At 41.9% G+C, this 12,643-nt stretch overlaps 1 protein-coding gene across 2 annotated transcripts in view; it reads left to right on the forward strand.

Moving 5' to 3' along the window:
* Positions 1–629: 629 nt before the first annotated feature.
* Positions 630–12,643, forward strand: part of LOC139536108 (receptor-type tyrosine-protein phosphatase gamma-like) — a 259,097-nt gene continuing 247,083 nt past the window's right edge. For both annotated transcript variants that reach the window (XM_071336268.1, XM_071336269.1), the window contains exon 1: positions 630–1,197. In XM_071336268.1, coding sequence (XP_071192369.1) covers positions 1,113–1,197 — 85 coding nt within the window. In that variant the 5' untranslated portion in view covers positions 630–1,112. The remainder of the gene's footprint in view (positions 1,198–12,643) is intronic.

Here is a 12,643-nt window from a genome sequence, read left to right on the forward strand (position 1 = left end):
CTGAATTGACATGATTGGTTGATGGTAGGTGTGTGTGTGTGAAGGGGTCCTGCATAAACACAAACCCACTTCCTTGACAACTTCCTTCACAACAGCTCTGCTCAACAGCACTGCACTGTTCCGCAAGGCAAGAAGTATGAATGCCCACATTTCTGCAGAGGCCATATCTATGGGAACAATATCATGCCAAATGTATTGTGAATTGTGCATGTTGTATTCGTGTATCATGATCTGTACAAATAAGTACCAATCCACAAATGTAAATCACCAATCCACAAATGTAAATCACCAATCCACAAATGTAAATCACTTTCCACAAATGTAAACCACTTTCCACAAATGTAAATCACCATCCACAAATGCAATTCACTATCCACAATAAGTTATCACGAGTAGACAGCACTTTGTAGTCGTAGAAAAAAAGTTATCACGCGTAGAAAACAATTTGTAGTTGTAGAAAAATAGTTATCACGAGTAGAAAGCGATTTGTATGAAAATAAGAACTTGACCCAACGTTTTAGTGTTGCTGTAGGTTTATTAGAATTCCAAAAGACGGCGCTAGGATCCAGCATCCCGAGCTCTGATTTTCCCTCCCGCCGGTGCAGCTCGATCTATTCTAAATGGTCCGCCAGAACCCTCACATGCATGCCGCTACTTCCTGGATGGAAGAATGGAACGCTTCCAGCGCTGCCTTTGCCTTTGCGACATTCTCTCTACAATAAATCTAAGTGACCGCGCGAGTCACCGCTGAATGGACGAACACATACAATCAGTATTATTCGAACACTTTCTCTTCAAGTTTTACGAAATTGAGTCGGACTCGTTTACTTTCCCTCTAGGATTTACTTTTTCTCCGTGAAAAGAAAGCCTGTCTGCATGTGGCGGACTATCACAACTATTTATCTGCGTTCCGCATCCATAGATATTTTTCGAAACATATGCTGAATTGGTTTCAAGTGAATTACCATCAAGCTAAACTCAATTTGGGGTTGCAGTTGTGTTCAAATCCTATGTGGTTTACATGTGTTTTCTGCAATCAAGTTTATGTAATTTTGTAGACCTCAAACTTTGTCACCCGTTGCCTTCTTGTTGCTCTCGATGACTATTCTGACATGCGGCGAATACTGGAATCTAGTCACTGGTGGACCTTATCCTTAATGTTTTCAGCATTGGCCATGTTTACCCACTGCTATCCTGGTAAGTCGTTGCATGGTTTGCAATATTGTATTATATTTGACAATGTTCATCGCAGTGTGTGTCATGCATATGTAGGCAACAGTGTTCTTATATGTGTCATGTAATCAAGGGGAATAACATTGCCAATGTTATGTTACCCCAATCACGAAAAGATAACAGGACGAGAAGACTTGCTGCTATAGCTACTGCCGCACGCATGGAAGAGATGACATTCATCCTACATACATAACGTGACTTGCTGAAATGGGCTACTCCTGTCAGCAATTCAACATAATTAAAATGACAATGGAGAAGAATGAGTCTATGCATACATCATGTTTAACCTGTTGTAACCACACATGGGAAATATTACGCTATAAAATGTTCTAATGGTTTCAGTAAACCACCCGAGAAGATTTTGCGCGATTTTTAGCTCATACAGAAGGTGACAGGGCGTCTGTGTCTGTCCGGTACTTTAGCAGGTCTGATCGATGCACACATACAGTATGTAGTGATGTAACAGTGGGACTGGAACCTGGCCGGTGTCCAGAGAACGAATCGAGGGATCACGTCTCCTAAATTCCTTCGCTCCCTGCGCATGGCCGTCCAGAGCCGAGGTTTTAATGCACCATCAAAGCCTTCGACTTTGAAAGGCTAGGCTATAATTCTGAGTGCTAAACATAAACAATGACATGTTTGAGTGCATATAGCCTTTAAGTACACAAACACTTAATGAGGCAGTTCAGTCCTTTACTCGTGTGAATGGTGAATAGGATGACAGCCTAGAAATACAAAATTGCCTACCGATGGTCTCCATATAATTCAGTACTAAAGGCTAACATTGGTTGTTGAGTATAGACTTCTCAACGTGAGAATATGGTTGCAAACCAAGGGGATGCACTCATGCCATTACATTGCTGCAATTTGTGGTTTCTAGATTAAACAGTGTGTCATAGTTGATGACCTTGATGGAAAGTTACAAACTCCCATTGTGAACTTTAAATGAAACATGCATGCCAGCTTATTACAGCTTCATAGCTACATTGTTATAACATTGTACTTGTGTTTTTAAGGCAGTGACCTGTTGTCTGCACAGCTGCGCTCTAAGTTAAACTCTGCTATTCTTTGCTACATCTCCTCAGTATAAGAGGCTGAACAAGTCACATATTGAGATTCAGTCATCAATCATGTAATAGTTTTCCAATGTGATTGTAGTGTTGGTCCCATAGGAGCTTTTCAGGCAGATGGGTGAGAGATGAAGAGGTGAGGGATGAGAGAGAGAACAGTAATAACATTTTCTAGGACAAAATCAGGGAGGGGCCCAGCCACTGGACAGACGCTAATGATACTGCTGCCATGGATGTGCATATCTTAAAAAACATTACTCAAGATTCACACAGAATAGTTACATGGTTTCAGTTTCCATAAGTTGTGTCCTGTCTGTCACAGGTCCTTTTCAGCAGGTCACTCACAGCCACATAGAACGGAAGTTGAACCATCCAGAATATTTATCTGTCAAGATGATCACCATATTCCCCTGGTCACATCTGGTTTGCACCGTCCGCATCCCATCACCTGTCCTATGAGCACCCAAGCTACAGAGATGAGGAAGAAAAGCAGGAGGATTATGGTACTGTCTGAGACACATTCAGATTAGATCCCGTATTCATAAAGTGTCTCAGAATGTGAGTCCTCAACCCCCTGCCCATATAATCTTATTTGTGATGATCTAAAAGGCCAAACTGATTCTAGATCATTCAGGACTCCTACTCTGAGACACTTTATACAGGTCCAGACCTCCAGAGAGAGAGGAGAGCCATACTCTAGCCAGGAGAATATGCTCTGTGTTCCATCCACTCTCCTCCTTAAACTTCATTAGAACAGTGATGAATGTCCAGGCAATAAGGCACTCTTACTAAAGGACTAATACTGCTGCACTCAAGGACTCAGACATATCAATGACTGTCCTCTGTCTCTCCATCCCCTCCTCCATCCTTCTCTTAAACAATCTCTCCCTGATGTGAGCTGTCAAGTTAGCTGAGCTTACGGCTGAAGAGTCAGTAGCTACTGCTCTGGGTGGGTAGAGGGCAGTATGGAGAATTGAAAGGGTAATTCTCTGGCAGGGGTTTACCTGATATACATCCTGCCCTTTCTCTGTCTCCTCATGTTGTCTTTTGACTGTGATTTTTAATGTGCTATTGTTGCTGTTATTCAATCAATGTAGATGGCCCTTGGCATTTAAAGACCTAGTCCCCATAAAATGTTTGTCCTGTTATTGTGGGAATATCCCTAATGGATGGGTATTGTTAATGTGTTCATTTTCAATGTGTGTGAGCTGTATGTTACATAATGTGTTGTTGTGATGGAATGCTATGGGGAGATCGCTCACAGCACTTCAAAGTTCAAACAGTCTCAGAAAGAGGCACGTTCTTGTCACTGATGATGTTTACTCTTTTGCTAGTGTAGGCTATTGTCGTTCTCTGCAAGAGCCTCTCAACATTTTCTAAAACAGTAACCCCTCTATTGATTTGGTTTGATAGATATACTCTTTCTCACTATATTATTAGAGCAAAGCTGAAACCAAGCTACAGTATTTCATCCCGTGTTTAAACAAAGCAGTGTTCATATCTGAAGTCCTTCACTGGTTACACATCACGTTCACCTCCCCTCACATCAAACAATGGAGTGATTGAAGCATTTTGCTACAATCGCAATACCATGTGTATGTGACAAATAAAATGTGATTTGATTTGAAGCATCATGGAGGATTTGGTACTCTCGGTAATCCACGCTGTTCTCTGTATAGATGAGGGAGCAAAACGTAAGGTTTTTAAAATACTGACAAATACAAATCAAGGAGCCAGTCATATAGGAGTACAGTACATACAAGCCCTGTCTTAAATGCATGTCTGAAGTGAAAAAGGCACATCTTATATTTTGGTATTTGGCAAGGTTACTACTGTTTTGCCTCTGTTGATTTGATCGACTCTATGCTGTCCTTAGATGCAAAAGTCTCTTGATGTTGGCTGTGTTTAGAAGGTTCCAGAGTCTTTTTGATATGGCCCAGCTCTGCTGAGAGAGTTAAGCACAGTGAAGGGCCTTTCTGCTAATGTAACTCTCAACACTGAATCTGTTTCCCACTTGTTTAAAGGAGGCTAGAATAAAATGGAGGGTTGTTGGATTATTTTGACTTGGAAGGGTTGGGTTTTCCAAGGACATGATTCTCCTTTGTTTTGGAATTCTCTTTGTGTTCTATCGTTATATGTTTACATGACATGAGAGTTTCTTATGTAACTCACATGAGTAAGTGATATTTAAGGAGATTTGGAAATCCAATAAGTGTGCTTTATGTAGTATACATCAAATGAACCTGATATTGTGTATGCGTGTCTTAGCTGTGTCTAAGACATTGTGAAGTGTTTGCGTGTGTGTACACAGCTGTGTGTCTGCATGTGCTCTCCGTCCTATGATTGTGTGTGTGTATGTGTGTTTTCCATGCTATTAGTTGTTGACAGGGAAAGGCTGAACCTGTACAGAGTGTTGCGATGTCAGTCTGACAGACTGATACCTAAGACGGCAAAACAGCCTTATACACACACACACACACACACACACACACACACACACACACACACACACACACACACACACACACACACACACACACACACACACACACACACACACACACACACACACACACACACACACACACACACACACACACACACACACACACACACTACCTTGAAGCTGCTGCAATCCTTAATGGTGAAACTGCCACGTTTGTTTGTGGTAATACAACAACTAAGAAGTTACTGCAAACAACCAACACAGTTTTTTCTCCCTTAGACATTATTGCACAAGTGATCGAACAGCACAATATGTACTGCATTTTCTTTTACCATGCTGCATGATCCTCGGCAACAAAAACAATAACAATGGTGGTGGTGCGGCCAGTGGCGCAGATCTTTTGTGGATTTCGGCTTTAAGGAGCTCTTGTAAACAGCCTACAGACATTCTTTGTTTAATGCAATACTGTGTATTGCATTCTTTGTAGTGTCTGCTTCCCTCATGCCTAATGAGGCCTAAGCTCCGTTGTGTTTGAGTGGCTGCCAATATAATGAAATCAGAAAGGGATGGTTCTTCCTCCCCATCGCGTCTCTGCCTCTCCTCTCCAATCCCTGACCTGCATATTGAGAGGTAGTAAATCATTTAACTGAAAGCCAAAGGGATCGATAAAACAAAGGCATTAAAAGTAATTGGACACATCGATCGAAATGCACATTTTTCTATCGGAGATCAGTTGGTCATTCTTTCATGTCTCTTCCATGCCGAAACAGAAACACAATTTAGCATACTTTATCAGTAGGAACCTCAACAGAGATGTACCCAAGCTTTCCATCTTTGGAATCAAAATTGTGGTCTGGTGATTTATGCTAACTATTGTTGTGTTTCTTCCAGAGCAATGAATTTTCCAAAGACTGGCTTTGAAGGTTTTTGACACCATGACTCACCTTGTGGAAAGCAAGTCTTTTCAGGAATATCACAGTCCTCTTATTAACCGTTCCAAATAGTTTGTCTTGCCTTGCCAAACTCTTCTTGTCTTTGTGGAGCCAGATGGGAACCCCTGAACTGGACAAGTGGAAAGCCCTGCCTACTCTGCCTGTTTTGACTTGAATAAAAATAAATATTACCAAGGCAACAGCGGACCTATAATTGCTCAAAGTATCTGTATGCTACTCGTTAATTTTCTAAATTTGACTACGCAGTGTACATGTATTAAGCCAAAAACACACAGTGGAATTAAAGATTCTGTTCAACATGAGGTTATGGCACTCAACCCCACTGTCACCTGAGGGTACGTACAGTAGGCCTATCTTTCACAGAATGATGCAATATGGGAGTTGGAATGAAGTGTAGAATTATCTTGCTGAAAGCTACGAGCAATGGAGTACACAGTTCAGTAGCTAAGTGCATTCCTCCCCAACACAATTCATGAGTGTTGCTTGAGGGGCAGGTGTAATGAAATGAACATAGCCTGAGACCTCAAGCCTGGCATGTCTCTGACTGTAAACACACACCACAAGCAAACAAACTGAGTTGATTTCTGTTGATTTGATATCCTTGTTTTCCTAGTAGATATCCTTGTTTTCCTAGTAGGCAAATACAGTTGAAGTCGGAAGTTTACATACACTTAGGTTGGAGTCATTAAAACTTGTTTTTCAACCACTCCACAAATTTCTTGTTAACGAACTATAGTTTTGGCAAGTCAGTTAGGACATCTACTTTGTGCATGACACGTGTTTGTAGGAAAAAGGGGGAGGCTTGCAAGCCGAAGAACACCATCCCAAACGTGAAGCACGGGGGTGGCAGCATCATGTTGTGGGGGTGCTTTGCTGCAGGAGGGACTGGTGCACTTCACAAAATAGATGGCATCATGAGGAGGAAAATTATGTGGATATATTGAAGCAACATCTCAAGACATCAGTCAGGAAGTTAAAGCTTGGTCGCAAATGGGTCTTCCAAATTGACAATGACACCAAGCATACTTCCAAAGTTGTGGCAAAATGGCTTAAGGACAACAAAGTGGCCATCACAAAGCCCTGACCTCAATCCTATAGAAAATCTGTGGGCAGAACGAAAAAGCGTGTGCGAGCAAGGCCTACAAACCTGACTCAGTTACACCATCTCTGTCAGGAGGAATGTGCCAAAATTCACCCAACTTATTGTGGGAAGCTTGTGGAAGGCTACCCGAAACGTTTGACCCAAGTTAAACATTTTAAAGGCAATGCTACCAAATACTAATTGAGTGTATGTAAACTTCTGACCCACTGGGAATGTGATGAAAGAAATAAAAGCTGAAATAAATCATTCTCTCTGCTATTATTCTGACATTTCATATTCTTAAAATAAAATGGTGATCCTAACTGACAGACAGGGAATTTTTACTGGGATTAAATGTCAGTTTAAATGTATTTGGCTAAGTTAAAATGTATTTGACTAAGGTGTATGTAAACTTCCGACTTCAACTGTAGATCAGCAAGCAAAGCGTCTCACTCCGACAGTGCAGCCGCTCTTAGTCCTAGTGAACAGCCTCCTCATTAAATCCTAGCATGTTTACCACTTTAGAAAGATCCAGTGCAGCTATTTTTTATCTCAATATAAAATAATTTCTGGGTAACAATTAAGTACCTTACTGTGATTGTTTTCAATTAAAATGGTCAAAAAGAAACAAAAATTGCTTCTTTGGAAAGAGCAATTTCTCAAGCAATAATTATTTCGGAGTGGGGAGGGGAAAACTGAAAAGTATCTATTATTGGCAGAGAGGTTTGGAACTCTTTCTTATTGGTCTATTAACAAATGTACCGCCTAGTGATAGCACCAGGCAGGTCAAAACTCCATCCCACCAAAACAGGCTGAAATTTAAAGCAGCCTTTTTAAAAATAAACATTATCATAATGTACTTTGAGACCCCGAGGGCCTGCTGTACTTCCAAGGCTGAGAGACTCTACCTTGGACGTGTATTATTTGTCACATGCTTCGTAAACAACAGGTGTAGACTAACAGTAAAATGCTTACTTACAGGACCTTTTCCAGTTATGCAGAGTTAAAGATGGAAATTATGGTGGAGACATTATGTACAAAAGAAGTTAAGATCAGTGTAGAAAAACCCCCACACAACATAGCAGAATTGGTCAGGAGCCCTTAAAGGCGTTGGCATGCTTCGGTTTGGGTGGCACCTAGCCGAGTGTACTTGCATACTCCCTTAAAAGATGTTCACTTGAAAAATGAAAAAAAGGAGGGAACGTGGCAATATTACCCCGGGACATTGGAGGGCGATGAGCTGGTAATAGCCATCTACAGCCAAACAAGGAAGAGACGTGCAGGAGAATATATTAGTGACACAGAGAGACTCTTAACTGGGATCTACAAGATTTGCTTTACCTAGCAAGACAGGCACGAGACAGATGTAGGGGCGTACTGCCGAGAGAGCGATGGTGGAGTGTTTCAAGAGTTCTTTTGGATCCAAACTGCTGCAGAAGACCCTCAATTTACCACCACCTGCTGTTCTGCCATGTACCACACTGCCAATTCAAAAGTTTTCCTGGGAGATGCAGCTTTCCCCCTACATGAGAACCTCATACGCCCTTATCCAGGTATGTTGATAATAGAATGTTGGAATCAATTTCACTTTTTTTTATTTTCCCTTGTTACGGCATACATGTATGCAACTCTATGGGAAATACAATTTTATCAAGGCTTTTGGAATATGGTTCCTGGAAAAGGGTATGGTGTTTTATTGTTGTTGACCAAATAGGCAATATTTTATATCTGACATATTCTCTTGTTACCTCTCATTCACAGGTGTCCATGTCAATGAACCTGGGTGTACCTACAGTCGTGGCCAAAAGTTTTGAGAATGACACAAATATTAATTTTCAGTTTGCATGATGGCAATTTGCATATACTCCAGAATGTTATGAAGAGTGATCGGATGAATTGCAATTAATTGCAAAGTCCCTCATTGCCATGCAAATGAACAGAATCCCCACTGCATTTCAGCCCTGCCACAAAAGGACCAGCTGACATCATGTCAGTGATTCTCTCGTTAACACAGGTGTGAGTGTTGATTAGGACAAGGCTGGAGATCACTCTGTCATACTGATTGAGTTCGAATAACAGACTGGAAGCTTTAAAAGGAGGGTGGTGCTCTTCCTCTGTCGAACATGGTTACCTGCAAGGAAACATGTGCCGTCATCATTGCTTTGCACAGAAAGGGCTTCACAGGCAAGGATATTGCTGCCAGTAAGATTGCACCTAAATCAACCATTTATCGGATCATCAAGAACTTCGAGGAGAGCGGTTCAATTGTTGTGAAGAATGCTTCAGGGCGCCCAAGAAAGTCCAGCAAGCGCTAGGACCGTCTCCTAAAGTTGATTCAGCTGCGGGATTGGGGCACCACCAGTACAGAGCTTGCTCAGGAATGGCAGCAGGCAGGTGTGAGTGCATCTGCATGCACAGTGAGGCGAAGTCTTTTGGAGGATGGCCTGGTGTCAAGAAGGGCAGCAAACAAGCCACTTCTCCAGGAAAAACATCAGGGACAGACTGATATTCTGCAAAAGGTACAGGGATTGGACTGCTGGGGACTGGGGTAAAGTAATTTTCTCTGATGAATCCCCTTTCCGATTGTTTGGGGCATCCGGAAAAAAGCTTGTCCGGAGAAAACAAGGTGAGCGCTACCATCAGTCCTGTGTCATACCAACAGTAAAGCATCCTGAGACCATTCATGTGTGGGTTTGCTTCTCAGCCAAGGGAGGGGGCTCACTCACAATTTTGCCTTAGAACACAGCCATGAATAAAGAATGGTACCAACACATCCTCCGAGAGCAACTTCTCCCAACCATCCAGGAACAGGTTGGTGATGAACAATGCCTTTTCCAGCATGATGGAGCACCTTTCCATTAGGCAAAAGTGATAACTAAGTAGCTCGGGGAACAAAACATCATTATTTTGGGTCCATGGCCCCAGACCTTAATCCCAATTTGTGGTCAATCCTCAAGAGGCGGGTCCAAGCATTGATTATGCAAGAATGGGCTGCCATCAGTCAGGATGTGGCCCAGAAGTTAATTGACAGCATGCCAGGGCGGATTGCAGAGGTCTTGAAAAAGAAGGGTCAACACTGCAAATATTGACTCTTTGTATCAACTTCATGTAATTGTCAATAAAAGCCTTTGACACTTATGAAATGCTTGTAATTATACTTCAGTATTCCATAGTAACATCTGACAAAAATATCTAAAGACACTGAAGCAGCAAACTGTTTGGAAATTAATATTTATGTCATTCTCAAAACTTTTGGCCACGACAGTACAACTACCGCAACTCTCGTTTTCATAGAGTCATAGAGAATGCATTCGACATCATGACTGCAAGGATGAGGATTCTTGATCGGCCAATCTAGTGTAAAGGCTAAGGACATTGTGAAGGCATGTGTGGCCCTCCACAACTACCTGTCCTCCACGGATAAAGCTCATGAGCTGAATGCAAGATACGTGCTTCCTGCTTTTGGTGACATGACCCTCCCTTCTGGCAACTACCAACCTGGAGAGTGGAGCATGGTTGTGGCATTGGACAACAATCTCCAAGAGCCAGGGAGACTCTCGTGCCAGGGCGACACTGCTTGCAAGTGAAACAAGAAACAAGCTCAGGGACTTCTTCCTCTCCCTCCCTGTACCTGTGCCATTGCAGGAAGACATGGTAAGGAGAGGACAACTACTCAACCCAAGGCCAGCCAATCATGCAGAATAGGCCTATGTTTGGACTGCTCACCCACACACACCCTTGATGGACACACACAGACTCACAGTTCTTCTTTGTGTGCACTGTGAACCAAAGTACTTTGTACTAAAATTAGTTTTAATCTTGTTAATAAAATGAAACTTGATTATCTCACTGTGCTTTAAGATTAGATTTAAGATTAAGATTAGATTGAACTACACCACACAAGTAGAAGAAAGCCTGTAAAGTCTGTAACACAGCTCTTCTCAATGTTGTCAGCACTTGATGTTCAAAAAGAATGCATTGAAACACCTTGTATTGAGATGAAGAAACAGAGCTTTTTTAGTATACAAAATGAACCTTTATTCTTGCATCAGGGCTCTGAAAGTAAACCACAATACAACACAGAAGTGTCTGCTGAGAACAGACATGTAAACAACACGTGTCAATTAAATATAATTAAAGTGTCAGACAAATGTAATTATTTGTACATTACAAATGTCTGCGAAAAAACAGACGTAAACAACAAAAGTGTAAAACATGAAAGTGTCTGACTCCTGAGATGTTAATTTCACTGTGGTCCCAGTCGTTTGTTCCATGTCCTCTTCCTGAAGTCATGTTTGAAGTCATTCAGCTGGTGATCGAATTCCTCCCAGAGTTTTGGTGATATTTCATCCATGAAATCTGCTGTATGTGCCATGGCCCTGTGAAGAGAAGGGGAAATTAGAGGAGTGTCTGTGGAGAGCAGTGTGGTGAGGAAAGGGAATCATAGTAAAGGAGGAGAGTCTGAAATGTTTTGCCTCTGGGACAAGCTGGTGACTCGGTGCATGACGTTCTCCAGATCTTGATGTCTGTAGTCATTTGCAATGCCTTTGTGAGTGATGTGACACGACCGGAGTCTACAGCTCTTTCCTTCCTTCTCACACCCCTGCTACTACTGCTGCTGCTCTGTGACGTTAGTGAGGAGTAGGTCTTGGAGGTGGGCCCAGGATAGAGCTTCCTATGTCCGGCATGGAGATGGTTTCCCATTCTGCACTGCAGTTCAGTGTGGGTTATGGGCTGGGGGCAGTGGACAGGCAGTGCTGGGTTGCAGAGTACAAAAACTGGTGCTGTCCCCATTCACTGGTGTTTGCCTTTTTGAAAAATAAAAAAGTACACGGCTATTTAGTACACATATCCAAACCATCCAAAAGTATCAATGAACCATGTATCAAATATCATTAACTGAGACTACAATTAACTACAATGTTTCAAACCTTTCAAGAGTTGAGAAGGCCTGGCCAAGTTACTTAAATTTTGCAACATTTTAGCAAGCTGGACCTTGCTACTGAACTTTGACTTCGGTTTTACCGAGATGGGAAGCTTAGATTTTCTTTCTCTGACAAAATTATGTTTGATCAAAAAGTAAAAAGTTTAAAAAAAGACTGCTTTAAGACTGCTGCTATCCACTGCAGCGCCCTCTGTTGTGTGTATGTGTAATGTGTATTTGGGTACGTGTGTGTGTGCATGACTATGTGTGTTCGTGTGTGTGTGCAGTTACTGTATGTGTGCATGCCTGTGTTTGTGTGCGTACTTTGCGCCAGTCACTGTGATCAGCTCAAATGTACTCTGAGTGGACAAAGTTTGTGAACATTTACAGATGCACATTTCAGATCGCAGTCATCACAGTGGTGAAGTCTGGAGATGTAAGCAGCAAGGCATTTGCACGATGTCATGATATTATCCCAGTGACATATCACAGGAAGTAACTACAGTCAGACGGACCACAACTTTTCCTGGATGAGTTGGACCCAACACCTGTCACTTAGTAGATTTTAGAATTCTCTTTGAGAAGTTCACTTTTTGTTTTGTTTTTTTGTGTAATATGACATGACTTATGATGAAGTTAAAGTAAAATATTATATAACCATGAATGACAATAGCCTCTGTTGTGAATATTTGTGCCCAAATGGATGGGGAAGAAGTGCTGAGTGAGTTAGTTTTTGAGGCAGAGAGAGCAGTGTTTAGTGTGCAGTAGAGAAGGCTCCATATCCATGCTGTTGACATAACCCCTGTGGAGATAATGCAAATGTTTCACTTCCCCTAACACAAACATCCAACCACCCTCTAGTAGCAGCCGTAATTAACCACACATTTGAATATCATGACCTTTTCTTCTGTTATTTTCATATTTCAATAACATTGT

Source organism: Salvelinus alpinus, chromosome 12 (genome assembly GCF_045679555.1).
Source record: "Salvelinus alpinus chromosome 12, SLU_Salpinus.1, whole genome shotgun sequence".
NCBI lineage: Eukaryota > Metazoa > Chordata > Actinopteri > Salmoniformes > Salmonidae > Salvelinus > Salvelinus alpinus.